Consider the following 27,261-nt stretch of genomic DNA (forward strand, 5'->3'; position numbering starts at 1 on the left):
AAGGTTTTGTTGTAGTTATTTACATTTATTAATTTAGCTGACTCTTTTGTCCAAAGCGACTTAGAATTGCTATACATGTCAGAGGTCGCACGCCTCTGGAGCAACTAGGGGTCAAGTGTCTTGCTCAGGGACACAATGGCGGACGTGTCACCTGGGTCTCTGACACCAAAGCGTGCGTCTTATCCACTGCTCCATCACCCCACCGTTATATTATACGGCATCTCTCTGACTGTGCACCCGAGTCTGCATAATCTCCCGTCTCCAGTCTATTCTCCATCTTCTGTCACTGCAAATACCCTCTTTCAGTCACACTAGTAAGTACATTCTGTTTTCAAAAGTCATTGGAAATGAGCGTTTAAGTGCTTTATTTAAATAAAAAACAGGGGAGCATGCCACCGAACCTCCCTAGCATTTCAGTGGTGATATGTTGTAGGTCGGTGATACTTCGTGAAGTTGCCTGATATCATCTACAATGCGACGACACAATAACCCCCTTCACTTTTTGAGGTTTAGGTGACCAACTGCAACCCACACTGTACATTTTCTGCTAAACACTGTTCAGCTTTTCCTCTTCTCTGCTGCATTCACCTGCCGCTCGCTCAACCACACACTCAATCTGCACCCAAAAAGGAGTAACTGCGAACAGCGGGGTAAACATTACAGGACTGGTAAACGCCTCTGCCCCTGTTTGGGAGTATTTTGGACTTAGCCCCAATAGTAAAGGTGAGCCAGCCAACACGGACGAAACTGTGTTCACATTGTCTCTGTACAGCACACTGAGGTGTCATCGGGTCCTCCAGCAAGAATCTACTGTATCTCTTCAATATTTTACTGGCCACAAGTATTTAAACCCAGTAAGATGTGCCCAAGGAGGCTAATTACATATTAGACACGTCACATTGTAGGCTAGATGATGTCATACATGCTACCGTAACTTCTAACATAGCAGCTCAGCTTTAACTTTGTTTTAGTTTTTTTCACGAATACTGTAATACAATGTATGTATTCACCGGTAAAATGTCGGGAAGGTATGAATAAATAAATACAAGCCTTAAATATATAATTTTTATATTTTAACAACTTGATGGATCAAATGCTCTTGGCCGGGTTGACAAAGTTACTAATTAGGACTTACAACCCTCTTCAAAGCCTGTTGGATAAACAGCCAACGAGCTGAAAGCAACAAAACTTTCTTTCAAGGTAGAGGTGTGAAGGTTTAACCTAAAAGCAATGATATAGAAATAAAAAAATTGTTGATGTTTTAAGATGGGCGTTTATTCCAAACAAAACCTTTGAGCCAGATTGAATCACAACTCCAAGCTAAACAACCTGCAAAACAGACCAAACAAGACAGATTTGTAGTCAAAAGTGGGAAGGTTTGTTTACTGCACAATCTTTATTTTGTGCAACACCTGCAAAAATATGACCCCCGTCTGTTGTTCATGAACCAACACATTTTTATGTTTAATGTGTAAAAGTGGGATTGCTTGTGAGATTGCTGGGTCATTAAAACCGATTCTGACTCTTAAATCATTTGATTTATTTAAGTGCTGATAGTTGTCCCTGAGGAAGAACAATCCAAATTTAATTTACAATGTAAATTCCAGTTGCCATGCAAATTCATTAATGAATTTAACCCTCAAGTTTGTCAAGGACAACCACATCATATGAATTATTTAGACTTCACTTACACTGAAAGCACTCTATGATGGCCTTCAATTGCTTCCTGCCACTGAACAAGTCTAGTTAAGGTCAGAAATGTGGGTGAAAATGTTGAGTCTGACCTCACTAAAGCAAACATTTAAAGACCTAAATCATTTTTTGGCATCTGAAAATAACATAAGCATAAGGGACTTCCTGTCAAATGTAGCGTCACTGTTACCTTAAAGAACAGAAGGAAGGCAACATCCATCGTTAACCGCTTATCCTGTGTACAGTGTCGTGGACGGGCTGGAGCCAATCCCAGCTGATATCAGGCGAAAGGCGGGGTACACCCTGGACGGGCCACTGATATACAAACTCACACCTAAGAACAATTTAGAGTCACCAATTAACCTAGCCTGCATGTCTTTGGACGGTGGGAGGAAGCCGGAGCACCCGGAGAGAACCCATGCAAACTCCAAACAGAAAGGCCGGGGACGACCAAGGTTCAAACACCCGACCTTCTTGCCAGTGTTAACCACCACTGCAACACTGTGCCGCCCCAGGAAGGCAACAGTTGATTAAAAATGGCCACGGCCAGAGAAACAAGAAACAACTTTGTTAATTAATGAATCACGTGTTCTTAGATCTCTCGAAAATCTGCATCTGCTTGCATTTAGTTTTGAAACTGACAAAACAATCTCACCACAAGGTCCATTTAATAAGTGTTTGATTGCATTACAATATCTTCCTCAGCAGACACAGTCTGACATTGAATTTTAATATGTTCACATTTTATGGGAGCCCTCCTCTGTGTTGGCTTGAAAGCTGACATTCAAAGGTACTAAAGTAATTGATTACAACATTTTTGTCCACAAAGCACCACATGGCCCACCTCTCTGACCAGCTTGCACTATAAGAACATCTTTAATAGGTAAGACTGTCTGGTTACACCAAAGGTTAAATCAAACATTGGTGAAGCTGCTTTGGTTTTTTACGGTCCTACAGTTGAATGAATCAGAAGTGCTCCCACATTGTCTTACAGCATCCGACAGAAAACACTTTGTCTTGCTGTGGTTGGGTTTCATATCCGCAGTTGAATGTTTTGTTCCCTGCTCTAAAAATAAAGTTTACTTTGCTTTGCACTGAAACATGAGCTGCTTCACCTTCTTGATGCTTTTAATAAGAAAATAGTCTAAGTCTAAGAAAAACTCCACGTCTGTGCTAATGGTGGCGGAGGAAGGCAAGGATAGTGCCTCATTTATTACAGATAAAACCTCTACTGTTCCAAACAGGGCTGTCAACGCTTCCTGTCAGCACACTGACCCCCGAACACACACACACACACACACCTCTTTGTCAACTTCTTTCTCTCGCTGTCTTTTCTCATTTTCTTCCTCTTTCCCATCTGTTCCCTCCTCTCTCCTCTTTTCTTCCTTTCTCTCTCTCTCTGAATCTACTGAGGACAGTGATCGTGTAGTGATTAGGTTTCACTCTGCTTTCTAGCGCTGTGCTCCCTCTTGTGTGTTTCTGCTTGTGTGTGTGTGTGTGTGTGTTTTAATGAAATCCCCTTCCCTTGGGCTCAGGTGTCACCAGAGCTCTCCCTACACTCCTTTTGAACGAAGAACTCAGTGCTGAGGATTAACATGAGGGCAAAGGTTTTTAGACAGTTTCACATGCATGGAATAAATTAACTGCTGCTGCGTGGGCGATGTGTGTGTGAGACAGAGAGACAAAGCTCACACACACATTTGAAAGTCAGTCCTTGTTGTGTTTTAAGCCTGGTGCACACTGGCTCAGCCCTCCTAAAGCCTGTGGTCATATTACTGAGCGTGGGGTTAAAGGTCAAAGCCAATGAGCCACAAGATACAGAAGGAGCTGTGTTCTAACTGTGCTGCTGCTCGGCTTTCTTCTGTGTAAAACATTGGCCTCTTGGTGTTGTTTTGACGTAAATGACGGCCGCTTTTCTGGATCAGCACACACTGTAGGTGAGTGCACGTGCATGTTTTGCGAAAATGTGTCACTCTCCATACTCATCTCATACTCATCATCCCAAAATGTAGGTGGAGGAGGTCTAATTTAGAAGCTTTTTATTTTAGACTTGGCGACCCAGATTTTATGCCACATCACGGTCATCTGCTATCTCCCGTGGCTTATCTCTGTTGTGGCTATCAAAAAAAGATGCCAAGAGGTATGACAGGGATGTAAAGAGAACACGCACACACACTGGTCTCCTCTGAGTCATCAGCTTAGTGGTGGTCTCTCTCATACGGAGCGCAGAGCTTTAATCTGCAGATCGAATTTGGAACAATAATCTGTACACATTATGAAATTAAACTGAAGGCCAGCACACACTGCAGAAAGCAATCATTATGACTACAACCTTCATGGTGGTTTGTCCGTACACTACAATCTTCTGTGTCTAGATAACCCCCTCCTCCCACAGCCCGATCCTGATATAAAATCCATCACATGCTGCATTAGCACTGTTCTCTTGTGTGCACACACACCTGCAGTATCGTCATATTAGTCTTTACATTGTTTTCTTAATTGAGCAGCTTTGAATGTGGGTGGTGCATGATATATACTATAAGATGATTTTGCAAATCAATGAGAAAGAAAAAAAAACTAAATATCACCAAACTTAAAATAAGGCTGTTTTCAAAGTTACTGTACCCAGCTGACATTTTGGAGATACTTGTGTGTCTATTAACAAATATGCAAACTACTGCATCATTATTACCAGCAGCCCTAAAAATACTATTGTATTTAACTACAATTTTGAAGTAACTGTACTTTACTTATGTATTTCTACGACACTATAATTCAGAAGTAAATGCTATAATTTTTACCCCAACTACATTAATTTATTAGCTAAATTTAACAGTTACTTTGCAGATTAAGATATAACACATAGTGTGTAAGCCTATAGATAGATACAGACAGACAGTGTAGCAGCTAAGAGCAAGAAAGACAAAGAAAAATTTTATCAGTTTATGAAAATGTTTTGCATTTTTATGGATTAAACTTTAACCATGATCAAACTACAATAAATAAAATGCAACAATTCATATACAGGGTATTGTATAAATAATACAATAACACTGACTGGGGTCCTACTGCTGCATGAGTATGCCTGCTTTTATTTTTCATGTTTAAAGGTCAAGGTCAAAAAATTTTATGGAGTGCTTTAAAAACAAACCAGGTTTGTGCCAAAGTGAAGAGATTAGCACAAGGCATAAGTACTTAAATAACTGTATAAGTACTTAAGTAGTTAAAATATGTATTGATTGTATTTATGCATGCATAACATACATTCCACATCCATCTTTAATTTCGTAAGGCTTTCAGCTCATAAAGCCGTGTAGAAAGACAAGAGAGATGCATTGGTCCTCTTTACAAGACAACATAGAAAATTGCACCACCTGGCGGCGGTAACGGGCAGTGACGTCACCGTGACCTCACAAACATGGCGGCGCCCGGGAGCAGGTACAGTTGGTTCGTTTCCGTTTCTAGAAAAGTGGGAAGTTTTCTATTTAACTCAGTTTTCAGTTCACAGGCGGCGACGTGCGTCAGCAACATGGACTCGGAGAGACCAGCCAAGGTTAGACGGTGACATCTGTCATGTTTTTAGGCTCGTGTTCTGCTACATCACGACATAATTTCACCCATAATAACAATGTCACAACAAAAAAACAGGCATTATTCAGCTGCTGTTGTGACATGACTGCTGCGTAGTATGACTGCGCAGTTAGACAGCGGGCCAAGACAACACGCTGCAGTCACGGCTATGATCGTGTGCACACGCGCTGTCAGCCACCGTGTCTGTTTCTTCTTCTACAGCTGGAGTTTGCGGTGCAGATGACATGTGAGAGCTGCGCAGATAAAGTCCGAGCTGCTCTGGAGGGTAAACCTGGTAAGAACGCATTTAGATGTTCAGCAGTGCTGTGAAAGGAGCCCTTAATGCTCCTTGTGCACTACTGTTTGTCCTCTCAGCTCGTTTTAATGGTCATGTAGTGGTTTACACAGCTGAGGACCAAAACACAGCAGATCATGCCAGTCAGATTTTATCTGTCACTTCTTTATGGTGAGTATAGATTGGTAACAACACTCCTAACTTTTGAAGTTGCGTTGATATTCAAACCTCTTTCACTAGTGAAACCTAGTTAAGACGGGGCCAAATAGCAGCAAACAACAACAAATCACAACCACAACGTTAGGTACAACAGCAATACACAACACAACAAATATATGGTGTAACATAATTCCCTTCATAGACACAGTTCATAGACAAGACAGCAATATTGGATAATATATTTATTTGGCAAAGCAGCCGCAGCAAAAGGCGACCACTTCCTTTATTCTAGATTTAAAATTATTTAACGAGATGAGGGACTTAAGTTTGAGCTTGGTAAGCACATCATTCCAAGACCAAGGGCCAAAGTAGAACAGGCTTTATTTGCCAGCCCCTGTTCAGATAGCAGGCGCCTTGAACTTACACCAATTATGTGACCTGAAAAACTTTAAAACACCCAGTTTAAATAAGGGTGGTGGTGGCAGTGGATAAGACACTTGCCTTTGGTGTGAGAGACCTGGGTTCAATCCCCCACTGTGACCATTGGGCCATTTTATTGAATCACCTGCAGATGGACACACAGCGACGCAGATGCGTTGTGTACACGCATGCTCGGATGAGGGAGGAGAGCAGAGTGAGCCTGTTATGTATCCAGCTTCAGGGTCAAGCATATCATCCCACAGAGACATGATGTCCCTGAAGTCTGGATAGCACAGAGAACAGAGATGCTTTGACTGTTACGTTTGCACAGATTCAGCGCCACATCACACATGAGTCTCTCTGAGTCCAGGGATTACATGCAATATGTTTGATCTGCCATTACAATAGCATGTTTCATTATTAGTAAACTTTATATGGCTTTGTTTTAACACTTTGCTCTTTGCACATCGGGACTACTGGAACACTTAAACTAATCTGAACACTTGAATATACCCAGACTACTATTAAACTTGGACTCTGATTATTGCTTATTATTCCAATCACTTGCTCTTGCTCTTATATCGGACTCTGTCTGTCTGTCTGTCTGTCTCAACACGTACAGGCTTTTATGGGTCGGTCACATCCTATGAAGTTTTCTCTAAAGAACATTATAATTTGGCACAAATTACAGGCTAAATAGAGACAGTCAACATGTCCACTGAGATTTCAAAATATGTGAGTAATCTTTCCAATGATAAAGAAACGATGAAAGAATATTTACTTTGGTATAAATGGAGTAGCTCTGCCAAGGAAATCCCTCTAGAAATCAGCAACTGCTTTTCAGTGTAACACAACAAACAAAAAAACTGGCTCAGAACATTTTGTCTCATCGCCTTCTATCGACTAGTATTAAATTTTATAGTTCTTGACAATGGATTAGCTGTCAACTATTAGCTAAATCGGCAATTATTTTGATAATTAATAGAGTAATTTTATAAGGAAAAAAAGTAAAAAATATTCTGATTCCAGCTTCTTAAATGTGAGTATTTTCTGGTTTCTTTACAGTAAACTGAATATCTTTGGGTTGTGGACAAAACAAGACATTTCAGGACATCCTCTTGGGCTGTGGGAAACACTGACTGACATTTATCACCATTTACTGACATTTTATGGACCAAACAACTAATCGATTAATCAAGAAATTAATTGACATATAAATTGAGAAAAATTTGTTAGATGACTGGTAAAATTAAGTGTTAACTTGAATGATTAGTTGGTTTTCAAATCACTGTATATGTGAGTCTTTGCCTATCAGAGGGAAGATTTTTATTGCTGTTACTGTGTTTGCAGGAGTGAACTCTGTCAGTGTCGACGTCAGTAAGGAGCAGGTGCTGGTGGAATCGACTCTGACCAGCGCAGAGGTGCAGGCTCTGATAGAGAGCACTGGACGCAGGGCCGTGCTGAAAGGCATTGGAGGATCAGAGCAAGGTGAGAAGCCACAATAATAATAATAATAACTTGATTTTAATAGCACCTTTCACAAACTCAAGGACGCATAACAAACGGGGGGGGGGGGGCAGGGGAGATTAAAGCCCATAGGCGTCAGTGAAGAGATGTGTTTTAAGCAGTTTTTTAAAGGTTATTAGAGAGGAGGCAGAGTACGGGAAATGCGTCTAAGGCTGCAGAGGTCGAGAAGAATGAAGATGCTGACATGGCCAGAGTCAGCTGCCATGAGAAGGTCATTTGTGATTTTAATGAGGGTTTCTGTGCCATGATGTGTCCTGAAACCAGATTGAAATGGCTCGTAGAGGTTGTGATGTAGCATATGGTGGTTGAGTTGGGCAGCCACAGCCCTTTCCAATAACTTGCATAAAGGTAGGTTGGAGATTGGGAGGTAGTGGTTTAGATCATCTGGGTCCAGGCCAGGTTTTTTAAGTGTAGGCATCACTGCAGCAGTTTTAAAGCTGGTGGGGACCACCCCAGAAGACAGCGAGGTGTTGATGATGTTGACCAGTGTGGGACCCAGAGTTCGAAGACATGCCTTGACCAAGACAGTCGGCTTTGGATCCTGTTTGCTGTTCGTGGCATTTGCTTTTGGCACTAGCTCAAGAACTTGAGCTGTTTTGAGCGGGGAGAAAGAGGAGAGACAGTCCTTCGGTGTGAAGACAGTTGAAGAGTTTGTGTCCAGCAGCGGTAGTGTGGTTAGGTGGGAGGAGCTGGACAGCTGCAGTTGCTGGTGGATGGTTTTTGCCTTTTTCTGGAAGTATTCCAGGAACCTGGAGCATAGGCCAGCAGCGTCAGATGGTTGAGGAGGGTCAGGTGGGCAGAGTAAGCGATTAATAGTGGAAAAAAAGCTGTTTAGGTTGATGTTGTTGGTGGCCAATAAGTGTAGAGTAGTAGAATAGTTAGTTTTTGCCCTGGACAGAGCATTTTTTTAGCTCCTTGACCTTTAGCATGTGTGGGGCCGTTGACATTAAACGTGTGAAATTAAAGCAGTCCAGTAGTGATAAAAATTCTGCAGCGTAAATATCACTGGAATCAACATGGATGTTAAAGTCACCAAGGATGGTGGCTGGAGAGGTGGGGCAAATCATAGCATTTGTAGCATTCGGCAAGTATCAAAAATTGTCAGTTGTCATGTAAGTAAGTGAGTGTTAAAGTCTGGTCAGATTTGTAATCTTGTTTACCTTTTCTTCAAGACTATTGCACACTTTATGGTACAGATACTTGTATTTAAACAACATTTGAGAACTTGGGGTTCTTTTGTTAAATGGAAAAAAAAGGGAGTGTGAGTATGTCAGGATGAATTTTTGAACAGTATTTAAGTTATTACTTCTGACTGTCTTAAAGGTGCCATGTGGCGTGTTCTTGTAAACAAACAAAAGTTGATCAAAAGTAGTGTCACTCAGTGTATCCTTGAGGTCAAAATGAGTGTGTTGAGTGCACTTCCATAATAATAAAACATTTGCATCGCCAATTTGATAGTATTTTAAATCTAGCATTGTTTACATCGATGTTTACCTGCTAGCAGTCTTCTTCTTCCCTGCCTTTGTATTGCAGCAGATCTTGGCATGTTTCCGCCACCTGTAGATCAGTGGAATAGTGTGAAGGCATTGGCAGGACTGTGTCCCCCCCCACTTACAGAAAAAAAGCCCCATAGCATAGCACTACTGGAGGGAATCTTTAAGCACAATATGATATGGTCATTTTGCTTTTAATGGATGGATAAATTGGCAGACAAAAGTCTCAAGAAATATAGGCTACTAAAACTGTTCATGTTGCTTTCATTGCAGAGGAAAGATGCTGGATAACTGAGACTTAAATGCAGCTTCAACTGTTATGCCCCTTTTAAGTCTTCCAACCATTCAAAGCGCTTTTATACTACATCGCATTCACACACATTCTTACACCACAGCCGCCCCATATAAACATATCACAAGTAGAAAGCTCTAGGAATAGAGTCTAATAGAAGTGTGATTTCACATATTTGGGCTGCGCTGGGATTTGATCACTTAAGCTGCATTCTGATGTGCTACACAGGTGAACTGATTTGTAGTACATGTTTAGCATAGCTAACCTCCTAAACACAGTTGGTTACGGTTGATTTGCCCCTGCACAACATATCAGACAAATGTGTATTATAGGTGATATAAAAATAGCCACCACAGTCTGCCTTTCCAGCTGTGTATGTTTGTGTTCAGCTCACAGTTTTCCTCAGATAAAATCAAATGTGAGCTGAGAAACATAATCTGATCTCACGCAGTCAACCAAGACGCATTTGTAATGCATTCTTAATCCATACATGGACGGCAGTAACATCTATACACGACCTGGATGTAAGTAGATGTGAGGAAGCTACATGTGAACGAGATCACAGCCCTGAACATTGTCAAGCAGTTTTCTTTTAGTGAGTCTTCTGAAATAAAGAATTCAGACGTCTTTAAGGGTTTTATTCTTTGCTAAAGGTAAGACAAACATACAGAGTGCAACCAGTCTGCAGAGTGTAAGACAAAGAGCCAGTAAAGAAACAGGTGACTTTATACTGTTAAGGGTATTACGCAGCTGTCTTAGGGAGGAATGGGTAGAAACCAACAGTCCCAAGATGAAGGCCTATTAAGGACAGCCAGATAAGAAACCTTCTAACGAGCTGCTTTCCAATCGGAACTGCTTTCACCTAATAAAGCATCAAACACCACGGTGAAATATAGACCTATAAGAGTAAAGCAGATAAATGTAACATAGTAAACATATTAAAATATAAAATTTCCATCCCAACGCACAAATTGTTTTATGGCAGACCTGGGTTCAGCAGTGGCCATGCTGGCTGGCGTGGGAAAGATCCAGGGGGTAGTGCGTTTCCTGCAGCTGTCTGAGGAGCGTTGCTTGATTGATGGGACCATTGATGGGTTGGAGCCTGGACCCCACGGCCTCCACATACACACCCTGGGGGACCTCACGCTGGACTGCCACAGGTAGGACCACTGTATCATTAAAAACTGCATTAGGCAAGAGCATGAAGGGGGTGGACAGCCTGGCCTGGTTAAAATCCTTAACACCCATCCAGGGTTTTATGTAGGGGTGTGACGTTACATTTAACTGAGGAGCTGAGACGATACTGGGCTCACTAGAACGTGACAAGACGATATTTAAACACTATCTTAAAGAAAACTTCAATGACGAAATACAGGGCTGGAAAATTTTTCCTTTATTTGACTAAAAGTCACAAACTTCTAAACAAAGCGGGTGCATTTTAAAATGCTGCCATTTATAAGTGGCGGGGTCATCTTCTATGCTAATTTCACCCTCACACTCCGTCATGCTGACGTCTTAAGACAGCTTTTCAACTCGACGAGAAATATCGTCACATTTTAAAATCGCGAGATCTCATCACACTCGCTTTGTGTTAAGGATCATAACACCCAAATTATAAAATCTTCTGGTTGAGTCAGGAGGAATGTGCTTTTAACTGTTAGAGTTTGAGGTGTGCCATGGCGTCTTCCAGCCGGCGTTTATGAAACAGTGATGGAGTCCTTTTCCATTTGAGGAGAATTAGTTGACAAGTGAGCGCTGTAGAGAAGGCCATAACTGCAGCTTGGTTAGTGGTGATCTTTAAGTCCTCAGCCAAAGCGTTGGGATTAATAACTGAGCCACATACACTTGGTAGAACAGGTTTATGTTGCACAGATCAGTTTGATTTATTTAATTGTTGTTCCTGAGGGGGCATTTATACTATGGTACCCATCAGCCTCAGCTGCCGTTGGTTTTGAGAAGAAGCCAGTTTGAGGCTGTGAATCAGAGCTGTTCTGACATGCTGAGGTTCATGTAAAGCATCCACTTAGCAATTAGCGCCACACATAACTGCAGTGATGCTGTGTCTCAGAGTCATGGTTGACTTCTATACTTAAATTTTTATGTACATGGGTGTGTGCCTTTGACTTTTTAAACTGAACATTTTTCAAGAAGCAAAAGAAAGTATCACCAAAAACAAAATCACATTTTAAACATTTTTAGCATGGTTGCTAATCTTTTACACTGATGATTCATGGTGCTCCAGCTGTCAGTCACCTTATCTTGTCTGTCCCCAAATGAATCTTCTCATTTTGCAACTCTAACAACTGTGGACAGCAAATGACACATTGACAGCAACAGCATGTTTTAGCTTTTCTATATTTATTTTTTTCTTCTTTTTTACAGTTGCGGAGAGCACTATAACCCCTTTGGAAGACAACACGGTGGTCCAGGGGACTCTGAAAGGGTACAGTCATATCTGTTCCTTATAACTATAAAAATCACTTTACCATTCATTTTTATAATTTGGAGAAAATGTGCCAGAACATTGAGATGTCAGAGGATCAAGGAGCAAAACACAAAGTAAATAATATATCCTCTCATCATAAATTCTGACAAAATCACTCCAAAGATATATTAAAACTTCAATCCAAGCCAAATGTAATATGTGATACCCTTCTGAGATTGCCAAATGTGTCCCGCAGGAGCCATTTTGAGCAGTCCTGCTTCAGGTGCTAAATTTTCAATAAAGTGTGTGAAAGAGGTACAAGTCTGAGGCAGCGTCTTCTGGCTTTCATGCTGTGCGCTCCTTGTGTATTTATTTCTGTGGTTCACTTTTCAGTGTTATTCATTCATTGTGGTTCTGTGTAATTCATCTCACAAGCAGTATTTTTTTTCAGCACGTAGGTGATCTGGGAAATATTGTTGCTGGACCAGATGGCAGAACCTCATTTAGGCAAGAGGACCATCAGATAAAAGTAACACACACACACACACACACACACACACACACACACACACACACACACACACACACACACACACACAAAAACACAGAGCCATGTTTTTCACTGGTTGTAAGGCAGGCAAAGATGTCATATAGCAACATCTATTTTGAAAAACAACACCACATGGCAGCTTTTAATCTCTTCTTTACTGACACCTTGTTGCCCATGCCGCAGGTGTGGGATGTGATTGGCAGATCGCTGGTAGTGGACGCAGGGGAGGACGATCTGGGTCGAGGCAATCACCCTCTCTCCAAACAGACTGGAAACTCTGGGGAAAGGTGGGACAACAGCTGTGGTTTAAGTTGGGAGTACAAAATAAGATGTGAGGTGGGATACGTAGTCTGAGCTGGGCATTGATAGGTTCATTCAGTATTGCAGGGGGTAGACAAAATAACAGGAACAGCTTTAGCACCAGTAGCCCAGGTCCCTGAGAGTTGGCATATATACTGTAAGGTGTTTCTATTAATGTGTCCACTGCCTCTGTTTTTCACAGAGGGTGTAAATGTGAGCTTGTCACTGTGAAAGTTTTGTTAAGTAATATTGTGATAGACCTTTTGGATGACTTCATTTTGGGTTGTTTTAAAAATAATAAATGAAAGAAGTTGTGGAACAAAACGTCAAAACAGTCTCACCTCAGGGTTACTTTAGTAGCTGTTCTGGAGCTTCTGATCAATAAATCAATATCATAAATATTTCCTTGTATTGGTAGTATTTCAGTGAACATTGACATGCAGTTTGGTGCAACGAACATTATTAGCCATTTTGTAATAAACCTATTTTAAATCTGCAGTAATTTAAATGTATTTACAATGTATTTATTTATCTGTATTAAATTATTGTAATATTGATTTGACCACATCAGAGTCCCCGTATTACATCAGTTCATATTAGGCCTGTACGATATGAGGCAAATCTACAATGTGAAATAACATTGTTCAATATTTAAGTGTGTGTATTAGCTGCCTGGTTGTCTATAAATTCCAAACAGGATAAGAAATGAATATTTTAAATATAACTAAATCTTGTTTTCTAGAGCAGCAACAGCAAAGTCACCATATGAATAATATCTCACTGGAAACAAATCTTGAGTGTCAGTAAAATAAATCATATATCTGACATCAAAATATTGAGTAAAATTTAGAAAGAATGCAAAACTCAGACAGACAGTCCTCCTCCTCCTCAGCTGCTGCTGTGATTCACTCCCTGCAGGTACTGCTGGTAGAGAGAGGAGGCACTTTTGAAGCATATAATTTTCCTGTCTCTCTTTCTCTCCTCTACAGGCTGGCCTGTGGGATCATCGCCCGATCAGCAGGTCTTTTCCAAAACCCCAAACAGATTTGTGCCTGTGACGGGGTCACACTGTGGGAGGAGAGAGACAGACCGATAGCTGGGAAAGGTCGAAGAAAGGCCAGCACAGAGACTCCGGCAGCACACCTCTGAACATCTGAAACGCCAAACACATCTGTAACCTATGTTGGACAGTTTGAAAAGAAATGCAGGGGGTCATTTGTCGACAGAGGGTCAGAGTGAAGCGAGCGACACGGAGCACTGAGGAATATATTTCCAGACAGCTGGGCAGATGACCAAAGAAAAATAGCCTTATTTTCTTGATATTTTTTGCAGTGAGAAAATCTAATACTCTTGCAGTGGCTGTTTGTGCCCTCTGAGGATTATAAAAGCACTAAAGCAGATTAGCTTGGGAGTTGAGAAAGGTAACCTCTGATTAGCTAGATGTCTGTAAATACTGTTAAATCTTTGTATAACCAGTCGCTTCTGGCACATCTGTCTCGTCACTGTCTAAATTGATGCGCTTGTAAGATTTGAGGTACCCATTTTAGCTGTGTACTGGCTGCGATTAAATGCACTTCAATTTGCTGTTAAAGTGTATAATGAATCATGCAAGCCTCTCAAAAACAGTAGTATTAAAAAAAAAAAAAAACATTACACTGCTAACATCCTACAACTCTCATCACCTAACTCTAATCACTGAGCTAACTCAGTGATTCCCAGCCAGGGGCACTTATTCACCAGGGGGTACTTCTGCAGTGCAGTGGATACGTGGAAGCAGTGTGGAGGAAAATCAACACACAAATAGGATTGCAAAATGGTGTGATGCTGAACTAGTTAATTTACTGTCACAAAGATTAGTAGCCTTCAAGCTGCAATAGGCCAACTGCTCGGGGTACGTCTCATGTTCACAACAACCTACAGCTGTAACACCAAGTGTTGCGATTTGAGAATGCGTAAAAGCAAGTTTAAAAGGCAACAAAAAACAGTCCAAATAGATTGCTGAAAGTAATAGATCAATGGCTGAAACAACCAGATTCATCCACTCCAGGTGGTAGAATCAGCCTAAACATGGACATTTGTGAACATGTGCAGCCATGGAACCATCATGACCTGTTATTTTGAAACATTTAATTTGATTAAAAGGGTGCAAGGTACCAAGGTACTTAACAGAAAAGCTTGGGAACCACTGTCAGGACATGTGGGAGAGGGAATCTGAGCCACTTGAGCGAGTTCATTTAAAATCCATAAGGTGGTGTGAGTGACTTGTGTGAGAGAGATTCAAAAGAGCTTGGGGGAGAGAGTCAAATTCCATCCAGATTGAAAGAACAAGGGTGTGGAAGTTTGGGGGGGGGCGCTCAGCTGTTCTTTCAACATGGAGTTTGAGTGTACAGTTCTTTCATTATTGCTGCAGCCAACTTTAAAGTCATAGAATGTAGGAAAAATTGACTTTTTAGGGGGCAGTTTCTGCTTCAAATCGTCTGTTGTCTTCTCTTGTCAGAAGTTGTACACAATGATTGAAGTATAATAATGTACAAAACTTCTACCTACTGACACTTGTTTCTGTTAACACATAATGGATATTTTTTTCCCTCTTGGCGAACACATCAATATTGGGACATTGTGTGCACCGTATTGGCCATGTGAGTGTGTGTAGCAGGTTTTGCATAGATTTTCTTTTTCCAAATTGAGCATCTGTCTTGTCCTGGTGATGCTTGAATAAGCGTATTGAATTTTCCACCAAAAGTTCAGTCAGTGTCCTTTTTTCCATTTGTGTCTGAGGGCTGTAAACGCACCTTGAGGGGGTTGTTTTTCACAATTTATTCCTTTAAATATCAGAAATCAGTGAAAATATCTGTATTTTTCAGAGCCGAAAGTTTTGCCTTGAAATAATCTTCTTTTTTTGTCCCTCCATTAATCCAAAAATATACTTGCACAGTATATTGTATGTATATACAGTAATATAAATCAGTGAAAAGTAGATGCTGGAATCTGGTGCTTTTGCTTGATAAATGATTAACATTTTTGCTGATTCACTTTCCAGCACTACTTCAGTGTGTAAATCTCTGTCATACAATGCCCGCATTAACAGTAATTTTGCACTTATCTGTTCTGTTGTTAAACAAATGTGTTTATTTTTTTACCATGGCCCATAATGAGCTCTTTAATTAAACTCACTTGTTGCCTGTCTCTTTGGAGCAGAACCCTGTAGCTATGAGGTAGCCTTTAATTATTCTGGTGGCTCTAATACATTAAATGGGCTTACTCTGGCTTTGTGCACGCATACTGTATGTGCTTGAGTCATTTTATGAGTGGTTTTTGTGAGGATTCAGCATCCTCCGGGTGCTGCAGCAGCAGCAGCAGCAGCAGCCGCCCTCCCCCTCTGCAGCCTCTCCAGCAGTATGCCCGACATGCAAACGGAAGCAGGCGCTACCATTTTGAAACACAGCACCGCCTAGGTAAGATGGTAGATCCTTTTATTTAATCGCCTTTTCTGCAGTATTATTCTCATCTGAGCCGCATGGGAGGTAATAATTCCTATTGGTCTTAAAGCTGAAGTGTTTTCCACTGGTATGTTTTAGCGACAAAGGCTGTTAGACCGTGTTGTTGCACAGGAATCACTCGCGGCTACACTACTCAGTCCTGTGCGGAAAAATGATTGTTAACGTTACATTGTATCGATCCCTTATTGAGAGCCAGTTTTTTTATCCGGTATTATGTAGTTTGTCGCCCTCGTTGTATATTACAGCTTAAAATAAGTGGTTTTGTTTATTTTTTCTCCCATGGTTGTTTTCGCCGTGGGACTTGTTTTGCTTTGAACGCCCGAGGGAAACCAATACCCATCCTGTCTTGCCATTCACATTTATAAAGCGAACGTGGGCAATGCCATTAAGCTATCTGACGTGTCTAACCAACTTAACTTGTGTCTTTTAGTCCATTTTCTCGCATTTAAATGAACCGAGCTGTGGAAATGTGTTGACTCAGCGTCGTGCTGCGTCATCACAAAACCAGCTTCCCCCTGGTTATACCTCAAACGAACCCAGTGTTACTGCAGCAGCCATATCACAGGGGGTTACTCTCATAAACATAGTGTTTTAACACTAAAGCAGATTACTTGCATCTCTTTTGACATGTTTTCTATGAGCAGCAGCGGTAGGAGGTGTAATTGAGCCAGTGGCAGCTGGCTGGAGCCCTAAACCAAAAAATAGAAATGTCATTCTCTGGTGTCATGTTCCAGTTTGACCTTTGATTTACAACCAGCCATAACGGTTGTTCAGGAGATGGAAAGGTGTTGGCCAACCTGCAGGAACGCTCCAGTTTTACCTGTATGTCCTGAAGCCTGTGAGGAGGAAATTTAGGAATGTTAAAGCAGCTTTTTCAACACTAAGGGGCCATGTTGTCTAAAAGTTTGTATTATCATCACTGTAAATGCCATGTGAGGTGATGCACTCTGCTCTCACTTGAAGGTATTGGTGTAAAATGCTCCTTTCCCGCTGGCCCTCTCCTGTGTATGAGTGTGACTCATAGCTGTTTCGTAATGGAGGAACAGCCACCTCGAGTGAGAATGAGATCGTCTGCACAGAGATCTTTAATTCGATCCTTTAGGTGCCTTTGGCTGTTATTCACAGACATACTCTGTGTCCTTGTTCCCTGTAGGGAAACCCTCTGCTCTGTTTTCCTAATATGTGTTTATCTGACCCAAGCGGTCAGATCACAAGCAAATGTGATGTCTGTGTGGTTTTTGATTTATGATATTTGAATGTTAATCTGGCTGCTCATTCACGCACTGAGGTTCTTTGTCAAGAGAGTGTATGTATAACAGTTTCCTTGAAGTTTATGCATTTTTTTTATTTGAGTGAATGCTGCATAGTGTCTTACATGTGTTATTGATGTACCCCCCCCCCCCAAATAGGTGGTTCAGCTATGTGCCTGTGTACTGCTGCAGTCCACCCCTGTTTTCAAACAATTGCATAGCCGATAGTTGTACTATGTAGTTAATCCCCTCACTTATCTCTAACTACAGTCAAGTACATCACTTCTGTTTCTCTGCAGCGCCATGGACAAGAGCAACACAGTGAAGCTCTTCGTGGGCAACCTGGCGTTGGACACCACCCAGGAGGAGCTGTCAGCCATTTTCGAGCCCTACGGCCAGGTGGTCAGCTGCAGCGTGCTGCGGCAGTTTGCCTTCGTCCACCTGCAGGGTGAGGGTGCCGCCGAGCGCGCCATCCGGGAGCTCAATGGACGGGAGTTTCGTGGACGAAATTTGGTGGTGGAGGAGTCGAGGGGAAGGCCATTGCACTCCACCAAGGTGTTTGTGGGTAATCTGAGTGGAATGTGCACCACTGAAGACCTGCAACAGCTGTTCCAGACATTTGGAAAAGTTCTTGAATGTGACAAAGTCAAAGGTGAGCGAAGACCCTTGTAACATTTGACTTGTTTTAAAATGCTCCCAGTCACATCATACTCAAGTTGTGCTTGACGTAAGAAAAATTGTGGAACTAGTGTATGAGTGAAGTCATGTTGTAGTGCAGGTAAGAGATTGATTCTGAGACTTATTCTTAGTGTTGAGTTGCTGAGAGATTATGAGTGCTACAGTGTGTTAGTCTGACTATGCGATGTCTCAGTGTGCAAAACAAGATAAACCCCCACGTCCTTGTTGTAATGATGGAAAGGTGGTTTCCTTTGGCACAATTTATACTTTTTCATAGAAGTAATAAGTAAGTGCCTGTGGCAATGCCACTGTGATGCTAACTGTTGTCCCTGCGCTCAATGACAGCCAGGCATTCCTCTTCTGCAGGCTATGCCTTTGTCCACATGGAAAACAAGGAAGATGCACTCCAGGCCATCGAGGCCCTGCACGGCACCTCGTTTAAAGGCCGCCCCCTGTCTGTAGAGCTGTCCAAGGTCCAGCCCAGCAAGCAGGCACCTACAGGAAAAATCCCCTGTGTTAACTGTGGAAAGCAGGGCCACTATGCTGGAGAATGCCCCGTGGGGAAGCCTTCTCTGGAGCAGTACCAGAGTCAAGCAGCGGTTCTGGCTGCTGCCGCTGCTGCCGCCGCCGGCCTGCCACTACAGGTCCAGCAAAGTGTGCACAACTCTGTCTACAACACCTCCACCTTTGACCCGACATATGCTGCTCTCACTGGGATCACTACAGGCACACGCACTGATGGAAATCCGGTCAATCCAGCTGTTTATGGTGCCCTTGCCAGCCAGGTGTATGGTGCCAATGTTGCCAATCAGCTTTATGGAACGATGGCCAATCAGGCAGCTCTTACATCAGGTGCCACACACCAAATGTACAGCTCTATGACCCCTAACATCTACGGCCAGATGGCTGCAACTCCGGCGGCTGCAGCTGCTGCCGCTGCTGCCTACGCGACTCCGGTTTACACCCCAACTATGGCCAACCCCCCTGTCTATCTGACTGCTGCACATGGATTAGAAATGCAAACAGCAGCGGCCGCAGTCAACCCTGCCTACACAGTAGCTCAAGCAATTTATGGTGCGGCCACACCAGCCTACGCTCATATAAGCGCCATGGGAGCAGCGGACCATACTGCAGCCATCTTTGAGGCAGCCAGGCAGGCACATTACTTTGCCCAGGGCCAGCAGGTTGTGGCTGAGCAGCACTCAGCGGCTGCTGCTGCCGCGGCTGCTGTGGCAAAATCTGGTGAGAGGGACCGCAGTCCCCTACGGAGGTCGCTACCTCTCTTACCAGACCCAGTGATGAAGCCGTTCATGTACCAGAGAGCCAAACCACGCCGACCCCTGCTCCCCACACCAGCTGGCCGAGCAGCAGAAGAGGCAGCAGAGGCTGCAGAGGACCCCATGGCCAGGTAGGACATGGTCTTTCTCTTTACCATCTGCTATGCAGTTCCCCTGACACAATCCCAGAGAGAGCAGAGATTCAGGATCTCTACTACTTTACTTTCCAACTCTTTACCTCTAGGAATCTGATTCTTGCTTGTTTAAAGTCATGCTTTTAAAATCTTCTGGGCACATTTCTCATGGCTGAATTATGCTGTTATGTTTTTTGTTCACTTTATCACACTCTTGTTACTCCCAATAAATGCCTTTATTGACCCTCTTCCTACCTAAACCCTCCTCTCCCTACCATAACCCATCTCTATTCCCCTTCCTCCCTACTCGTAGGTACTATGCAGAGTACTACCAGCAGCTGCAGCAGTACCCCCAATTCCAGTATGCCTACCCACCACCAAGCACAGTGACAGCCATCCCTGGAATGCCGGGAGTGTCTGCAGTCCCTACAGTATCCGCGATGTCTGCCCAGTCAGTCGCCACGCTGGACGCCCTCAGGCCAGTGGTCCCCACCGCTGCGGCAGTGGCAGCCGCCATGGCTGCGCCCAGGGTGTATGAGCCGCCGTTGCCGCCGCCCACGCGCAAGGAGGCCATCCTCCGCCGCCCCGAACTCTCCCTTCACACGCCTGAGCCCCCATTCCGATAGTCGCACACAACTCTCTGCCCCTACCCTTTCCTCTTTGCCCTGAACCCCCCCACACCCCTGTCTCCTTTTCCACCCCAAACCTTGACCACCTTACAGCAGCTGTATGTGAGTGTGTGTGCATCTGGGGGCTCTTAAGTGTGTGGGGTGGGGTTTGAAACTGGGGGGCTCCTTGGTTTATTAACCTGCTTTACGAGGATCAGCTGACCTTGGTCCTGTTTGCGCGCACACACAGTGCAGCCATGAAAGGGAGGCTCCCATCTGTTGCACGGGCATTCTTTGTGCTTCTCAGTTTTACTTTTAATTGTGCCAGTCTCACACTTGTGCCAGTATTAGACTGACCCAGTCAGTCGTTTCATATGCCTTTATTTCCGCAACCCAGTTATGATTTTCTACGGCCAAATCTACGATAAGACATTGGTTTATGAACCAGTCATCAGCCATCCTCCTTAGGCCTAGATGATCAGTTAGGGCAGCTAATTTGAAACCTTTTTTGCCTTATGTTGAAGAGTTTGATTTGTAATGTAATCAGATGGGAAGTCAGATAGACACACATTGTGTACTGGCTGCATTGCACTGTGTCCAACAGTACCAAGGTTGACGTGTTTTAGGGGGTGTTTGTCTTGAATGTGATGTGGATGTAGTATGTGTGAAAGAGAGAGAGATGTATATGATGGATCCTGACCATGCAGCGCACAAACGCAGCAGCAGACTGCACCTTGCAGAAAGAAAAAAAAAAAAAAAAAAAAAACGTAAAGCACACATAATACGTACTGTAATGTATGTTTGGATCTCTCCTTGACCCTCTTTCCCCCACCTGTACTCTAACTAACACTGGAAGACACTGCTTCACCTCTCTTTCTCTTTCTAACTACAGCTGCCTACCTCTTACTGTAAATTTCAGTGTAGAGTCTATTCTATTATACCATATTCCACACTTTTCACCCGGTCAGCAGTTAATTTCCTGCTCCTCGTAAAAGGTACAGGGTCAGCAGTTTAGGGAGGGAGGAGCCGGTTTTTAGTGACAATGACTTTTGTAGATATTCTGTCCTCATACATGTTCAGAGGCCTTTTTTAAAAAATAGTGTTTTGTTTGTTTACGTGTAACACAAGTCATCCTGGGATGTAATGAATTGTAAATCGAAAAAAACCCATGTGTGACTACTGAATGAGCTGTTTACAAAGGATATTTACACATCATCCTATTGGGAATCATATGTGACAAGCTCAATTATGTGCCTATAAGCTTTGAAGGAAGTGCATTAAGAGGAGGGACCCCCCCCCCCCCCCCCCCCCCCCCTTAAGTGCTTATGACTTTTTAATAATTTCAACGGGGGGTAACAGGAGCCCTCCTGAGCTTAGTATCCAGAAGGCGAGCAGTGAAGCTTTCTCGTGGACTTGTGTTAGATTTGTTTCATATCATAGGGTTTTTAAAAAGCCACAAACTGAGCCTGACAGGTTCATATTTAGCTGCTGGTTTTAAGCAGGAATGATAGTGATAGCACCAATGAAGTGAGAGATGGGGCAGTGACTTCCAGTTGCCCCAGCTATCCTACTTTTTTTCCAAATACCAGACCTGCTTCAGATTGTAATTGCAAAAAAAAAGTTTAGTGTCTGTTTTTATTCCAGTTATTGGATCTGATAGGTGGGGTTTGCTACATCAGGAATAACAAAAGCTTGGCTTTCAAGGACAGGTACCTTTTTTATTTAATTTTTTTTATTCATGAACTTGTTCTGAATGGCAAATCCCACCCATTTGGTTCTGCAATCACTTAAAACAATCACTTGGGAGTTTTTTGCAACTACTATCTGACAGCAGTCTGATGCACACACAGACATGCCCTCTGAAATCACCTTACTGCCTCGCTGTCCCCCCCCCCCCCCCCCCCCCCCCCCCCCCCCCCCCCCCTCTCCCCTGTGTGGTTTTTAGTGGTTAAGTGACTTTTGCATCTCACAGTGTAATCTTTCTGTGTTGTATATACAAACACATACCAGTTGCATCCTTTGTAGAATTATGTGGTTTGCGAAATGTCTTGTTTGCCATGTTTGAGACGTTATTTTTTAGAGAGGTATTTTAATTTTTGCCTTTTTTTTTTTTTAGGAAAAGACAAAAAAAATCAAAAAACAAAATCAGCATGCTTTTTAATTGAAAAATATGTATACTATAATCATTATTATAATAAAGAATGTTTGGCTTACTACTGTGGTAAAAGAAAGCAAAGGGTTTGGACATTTCCCCTTCTTGTTTATGTTGTTCTTCTCCACTATCTGTTTCTCTTGTGTAAAATGACCACCAGACCCATTTGACTGGGGACCCAGTGGGAGACAGGTGTAGATGCTGGCCCAGCTTTGCTCTCTTTGGTCAGGGTAAGTGCGGGTTGGTGCTCCTTTCTCTCTCCAGCCTCAAACTGGGTGCAAACCAAAATTTCTGTGAAGTGGTTTGCACTTGACCAAATGCACTTCAGTATTTCATTTTGGCAAGAAAGGCTTGGTATGGTCTTTGTAAAGTGATTTTCCTGCAGAGAGGATATTATACCCACTCTGAAATCATGTTGAGAGCTGGGGAGAGGCACACAGATAGAATGGCCTGGGTGCATTTTGATCTGTGGAGCAGTCCTGTTCCTGGGGTTGATGGGTGTGCGTCTGGTCTGGTCTCTTCCTGCTGCACCAAATTCTCCCCCTCCGTGTGTCTCTGTGTCCACTCTACTCTCAGACCTGCATGTGTGATAATCTGTAACTCTGCCGCAAAAAAAAAAGCCCCGCGACAGTCCAGCTCTGAACTAACTATCTCAACTGAATTAGGTCACCGTGCCACCTGGAACGGCCAGCGTGCAGCCGTGCGTGAGCGTGGCGGCGTGAGCCATGGGGACAACTTTTAAGCGCGACGCCACCGCAGTTGGGACTTGTTCTCTCTCTCTTCACCACCAAGGTAAATAAAAAAAAAAATAAAAAAATAAAAAACCGAAACAAAAGCACTGACCTCTCCTCTCCCCACCTGCCGCCCCTCCTTTGACTGTGCCTTGACCAAACACCTTCCCCCCCCCCCCCCCCCCCATCACCACCTGTCCCCCTCTCCAACCCCGTAATCCCAACCCCAGTGCAATCGGTGGGGGTGGCCGGTGGTGTGGGGCTAAGACCCCTTCCACAAGACTCAAGAGTCCTGTCTCGCATCAGCATATAAGGCGACTGACTGTGCCCTCTGTGTCCCTCTAGTGTGTGTGTGTGTTTGTGTGTGTGTGTGTGTGTGTGAGTGAGAGAGAGGATGAGTGAGTGAATAACAGAGAGAGAGTATGGATGTCTAAAGATCTTTTTGGGTGGTGTTTTATTGATTGGTGAGGCTTGGTACATGCGGACACACCCTTTCCCTTCCCGCTAGTCAACTCCTCTCCACCGCCGTATTCGCCGCCCTTACCCCCACCACTGCCCCCCACCCTCTCTTCCTCCCCCCTCCCTCTTTCCTCGTCCTCAACCCCACCCTACTGTCCCTATGCGCCTCTCCTCCGCCGTTCACACATACACAGCGCTTTTTTATTCCGCCGCCACCGCCGTCGCCACCTTGGATCTGGGTTCGTGGCTCTGGCTCGGACTCAACTTCCCAGAACCACCCACCTGACCTTACCTCCCCATCCTCCTTACCATAGAGGCCTGGGCGTGCCAATGGACAGTGTATGTGTGGTGGCCTGCCACCGGAACATGACACAGAGAGACTTTAATGTTGGACAAGCCGCTTTGCTAAAACTGTTGAATGCTGGGTTTGCTCCACATGGCTGTGGAAGGGATCTTAACTCCTGTTTCCCAAACTAACTTAGCTCCATTACATCTTAAGTGACAAATCACCTCAAACTATGGAACCTCAAACAATTCTTACCTTTAGGTCCCTCACAGCCTGTGTGCCAATCAGAAACGTCCTATAAGATAGGCCTAGGTATGAGGCCAGTCTGACCTGTAGATTCTCATCAATCTCAGGGTTCCTATAGGACTTTTCTGGCATGGCAGCTCTATTTCTGTAATACTGTGATCAGCTGGACTGGCTAGATATGCGCTCTTGACTTGTATGTGTTTTTACCTGTAAAGAGTGTCCATGTGCCGAGATAGAGAGCTTAACCCTCACACACGATCCCACACTTGTGGACGTTTAGTATGTCAAATGAGTTGTCTGGCATTTGCTCTGACAGCTGCAAGATGGAGTCGAGACAAAGAGGGCGTTGCCTTCTGTCTGCCTAGCAAACAAAGGAAAGGGAAGGCGAAGGAGTGGAATGAATAGTTGATTATAAGGTGAGTTGGTAGTGGAAGGATCCTCTGTCCGAAGCTGCTCCCTAACCTCACCTTCCTGATCTTGGAGGACCCTGTTGTTGCCTGTCATAGTATAATACAGTATCTCACGAAAGTGAGTACACTCCGTTCTTAACACTTAAATAACACACAGCCAGTGTCACATGAAAAGATATAATCAAATATTTATAAAAATGTGAGGGGTGTACTCACTTTTGTGAGATACTGTATATACTGGCCATAATCTTATTCTAAAAGGGGCCATCTTTACACTGGAGATTTAATTATCCGTAGTGTATCCTGATAATGCAGCTTTGACTCTCAGGAGTCAATTTCTGAGTTTACTAGTGCAGAATTCCACGAAAACTGATGTTGCATTTCCAGACACTGTGTGCTCCCGAGATAAATGAAAATGTAATCCCTTCAAATAACTGTACACGTAGTCAGGAAAAACAATGCAACAACAAGTCAATTTCATTAGAATTACCCTGAAAAAAATGCAGCTTTCGAATGAGTAGATCAAGGGCTGGCGCTCTTCCCCCGGCCTCCATGATCAGGGCGTGTGGTGCTCCAATTTTTTATCCTCCACTTTCCCAGCTCCTCACTAAAGGCTTCTTTGGGTGCTTGCGAGTCTGGGCTTCCCGTGCTTGGGTGAATGCAGCCATGCATCTTTAACCCCACCCTGCTCTGAATTTACAGTCACGCTGTGACAGCCAAAGCTCACTGCAGCCTCCTCCCAACTTCCACCCCCCACCCCCCCAACCCCCCACCCGCCTTCTGTGGTTTGGACGGCTGAAGAACTATAATCCAGATGCTCTGTGTGCACTGTGTTGTGTTGTTTTGATGGGATCCTACAGGTTACATCTGTTCTCCTGCAGCAGGTTTTCAGCTGAGCATGTGCAAGTGTGTGTGCGCGTGTGCATCTGGAACACATTCCGGTTTGTTTGAGCCCATTGACCATATTGCCTTTTTGAGTTTGTTCACATTCAGTAACCTTGACTATTCTCTGTGCTCCTCTAGCACAGATGTGGATTACATATCAGACTCAACTGCTGCTCATTTGTTCTTCAGATAAAGATGCTAGGGTCATACCTCAGCCCTTACCTCATCTACAGGTAATGGACACAACATGAACACCAGCAGAATCTAATGTAGTTCAATACAATATCCCTACATTTATTAAGAAACAATGTTTAGTATCTGTTGAGAATTGGTGGTATAATAATGATTCATTCTTAATGCTGCAGGGTGTCTTGGCGTGCATTACATTGTAAGGTGTTCATTTTATTTCGTCCATTTCCTGTCAGTCTTTTTCCGTGGTCCAAGTTCATATTGAAACTCACATAGTTTCATGATGTTTACAGTCATCAACCCTTTCGATTCCCTCAGCTCAGTAGTAGCACGGTAATGTACCCAATGGTAACCCCAAATAGTCGCACAGTAGCTAAGCTTCTTCAAGTAGGTTAATGGACCAAGCCCAGTGTAGTTACATGTAAATGTCTGATTAATTAGAATATAAATCATTCTAGTTTCCAAAGATACATCAGGGATGACGGAATAATGTGTCACCTCGAGAGGATAGCAATCTGGATCTGCTCATTTCAAGGAAATTTGTTCCAGCACAAATTCAAATGGGATGGGGGGGGGTGGTGAATGTCATATGAAATCGTTGAATCAACCTGTTTACTGTGAATGATGACAAATACTGATATAAACATTAATTATACTGTAAGGTTGTGTATGCATATAGATGCCTTTTTAATCTGTATTTCTGAATACGTTCTGAGGCATTTTTCAGTCTGCATGCAAATCATGAATAAATTTATTTTTTTCTTGTAAAAGTGCCTGATTGTTGTTTGTCTCAAATAGAATCAAAGACACATAATTCCTTGAATATTTATTGTTACTCTTTTATACCATGTAACATATTTTATGAAAATGAGCAGAATAAACTGTGTGTGCTCGTTCTCAGCAGTGTGCAATAAGATGGTGTGAGGTGCTGTCAGTCTCTGCAGAACAGGCCCAGTGATACTTTGTCTGGAGCCTAGAGAGCTCCAGAGGGGGGACCTTTTCAAAAGTTCTTAAAGGACTTAATGTTAACTATTTATTTTGGTTTTTATTTGAGATTCAGTTCTTTGATCCTGTTTCCCAGGAGAGGTAGGCTGAAACTACAGAGACCTGGGTTTGCCATTGAGGGTCACTAACAGCAACAGGTGCATTGCACAGGCCATAAAAACTTCTCTGGTGCAAGGGGGCGTAATTGACATCCCTCCACACCACTCACAAGCCCTTAACCCTGCCCGCGGGAGATTACCCCGCCTTTAACACCTTTTTAGGGTCAGAACTCGATACCCAAGCTGTCGGTCCCCATACTTATTGGGGTGCGGTCACGTGTGTCACTTTTGACCAGGAAAGGAGCACCGGCCAGCAGGGTCTTCTGGTAGTGGGAGCACCACCTCCGCACAGGCACCTCGCACCAGTGGAGTCTGTTCTCTGCAGCCCCTAACTGTCTCTCCCCCCGAAAGCGAGACCCCTCGTCTCAAGGAGGCCCTTGCCCTCACGGCGTCGTCGTCGTTTCGATTGCTGATTAATTTTTTTTTTTTTTTTACTATAAACTGAGGGGGACGTGAGAAGTCCTGACAAAAGGCGGCACGATGACAGCTGTCGAAACCCAAATGACATACAGCAACTCCTACGTGATCCATCAAGAAGAAGCGTACATGACCCAAGAGGATGACTGGGACAGGGACCTGCTGCTGGACCCTGCCTGGGAGAAGCAGCAGAGGAAGGTAGGTTTGGATCTG

The 27,261-nt window shown here is 43.4% G+C and overlaps 3 protein-coding genes across 7 annotated transcripts in view; all 3 read left to right on the forward strand.

Moving 5' to 3' along the window:
* The first annotated feature begins 5,101 nt into the window (after positions 1-5,101).
* LOC123979816 (copper chaperone for superoxide dismutase-like) lies at positions 5,102-14,307 on the forward strand. Of its 2 annotated transcripts, XM_046063922.1 has the most exons (9): positions 5,102-5,130; positions 5,194-5,245; positions 5,485-5,557; positions 7,487-7,624; positions 10,434-10,608; positions 11,831-11,891; positions 12,325-12,402; positions 12,607-12,710; positions 13,713-14,307. In XM_046063922.1, exons 1-9 carry the CDS (start codon positions 5,111-5,113, stop codon positions 13,870-13,872), a joined length of 861 nt encoding a protein of 286 aa, XP_045919878.1. In that variant the 5' UTR covers positions 5,102-5,110; the 3' UTR covers positions 13,873-14,307. The 2 variants fall into 2 exon arrangements, with proteins under 2 accessions (XP_045919878.1, XP_045919877.1); XM_046063921.1 differs by having other exon boundaries at positions 5,111-5,245.
* A 143-nt stretch (positions 14,308-14,450) lies between these two features.
* On the forward strand, positions 14,451-22,055 carry rbm14b (RNA binding motif protein 14b). 4 transcript variants are annotated; one of them, XM_046063878.1, is made up of 4 exons: positions 14,451-16,178; positions 17,773-18,125; positions 18,497-19,559; positions 19,876-22,055. In XM_046063878.1, the coding sequence occupies exons 2-4, from the start codon at positions 17,777-17,779 to the stop codon at positions 20,186-20,188; spliced, it is 1,725 nt and encodes a 574-aa protein (XP_045919834.1). In that variant the 5' UTR covers positions 14,451-16,178; positions 17,773-17,776; the 3' UTR covers positions 20,189-22,055. The 4 variants fall into 4 exon arrangements, with proteins under 4 accessions (XP_045919834.1, XP_045919837.1, XP_045919835.1 ...); XM_046063881.1 differs by lacking the exon at positions 14,451-16,178 and adding an exon at positions 16,214-16,247; XM_046063879.1 differs by lacking the exon at positions 14,451-16,178 and adding an exon at positions 16,800-17,045.
* Positions 22,056-26,852: 4,797 nt separating this feature from the next.
* Positions 26,853-27,261, forward strand: part of actn3b (actinin alpha 3b) — a 36,655-nt gene continuing 36,246 nt past the window's right edge. The window contains exon 1 of the mRNA XM_046063824.1: positions 26,853-27,246. Within this exon, the coding sequence (XP_045919780.1) occupies positions 27,112-27,246 (135 nt within the window). The 5' untranslated portion in view covers positions 26,853-27,111. The remainder of the gene's footprint in view (positions 27,247-27,261) is intronic.

Source organism: Micropterus dolomieu, linkage group LG12, assembly GCF_021292245.1.
Source record: "Micropterus dolomieu isolate WLL.071019.BEF.003 ecotype Adirondacks linkage group LG12, ASM2129224v1, whole genome shotgun sequence".
Classification (NCBI taxonomy): domain Eukaryota; kingdom Metazoa; phylum Chordata; class Actinopteri; order Centrarchiformes; family Centrarchidae; genus Micropterus; species Micropterus dolomieu.

What these genes read in the sequence shown, in the direction of transcription:
- rbm14b (XM_046063878.1), top strand. Translation starts at nt 17,777, where the DNA reads ATGGACAAGAGCAACACAGTGAAGCTCTTCGTGGGCAACCTGGCGTTG. An exon ending in TGAATGTGACAAAGTCAAAG is followed by an intron (nt 18,126 to 18,496) that starts GTGAGCGAAGAC and finishes GCTCAATGACAG; the next exon opens with CCAGGCATTCCTCTTCTGCA. An exon ending in GCAGAGGACCCCATGGCCAG is followed by an intron (nt 19,560 to 19,875) that starts GTAGGACATGGT and finishes CCCTACTCGTAG; the next exon opens with GTACTATGCAGAGTACTACC.
- LOC123979816 (XM_046063921.1), top strand. Translation starts at nt 5,111, where the DNA reads ATGGCGGCGCCCGGGAGCAGGTACAGTTGGTTCGTTTCCGTTTCTAGA. An exon ending in ACTCGGAGAGACCAGCCAAG is followed by an intron (nt 5,246 to 5,484) that starts GTTAGACGGTGA and finishes CTTCTTCTACAG; the next exon opens with CTGGAGTTTGCGGTGCAGAT. An exon ending in CTCACGCTGGACTGCCACAG is followed by an intron (nt 10,609 to 11,830) that starts GTAGGACCACTG and finishes TCTTTTTTACAG; the next exon opens with TTGCGGAGAGCACTATAACC.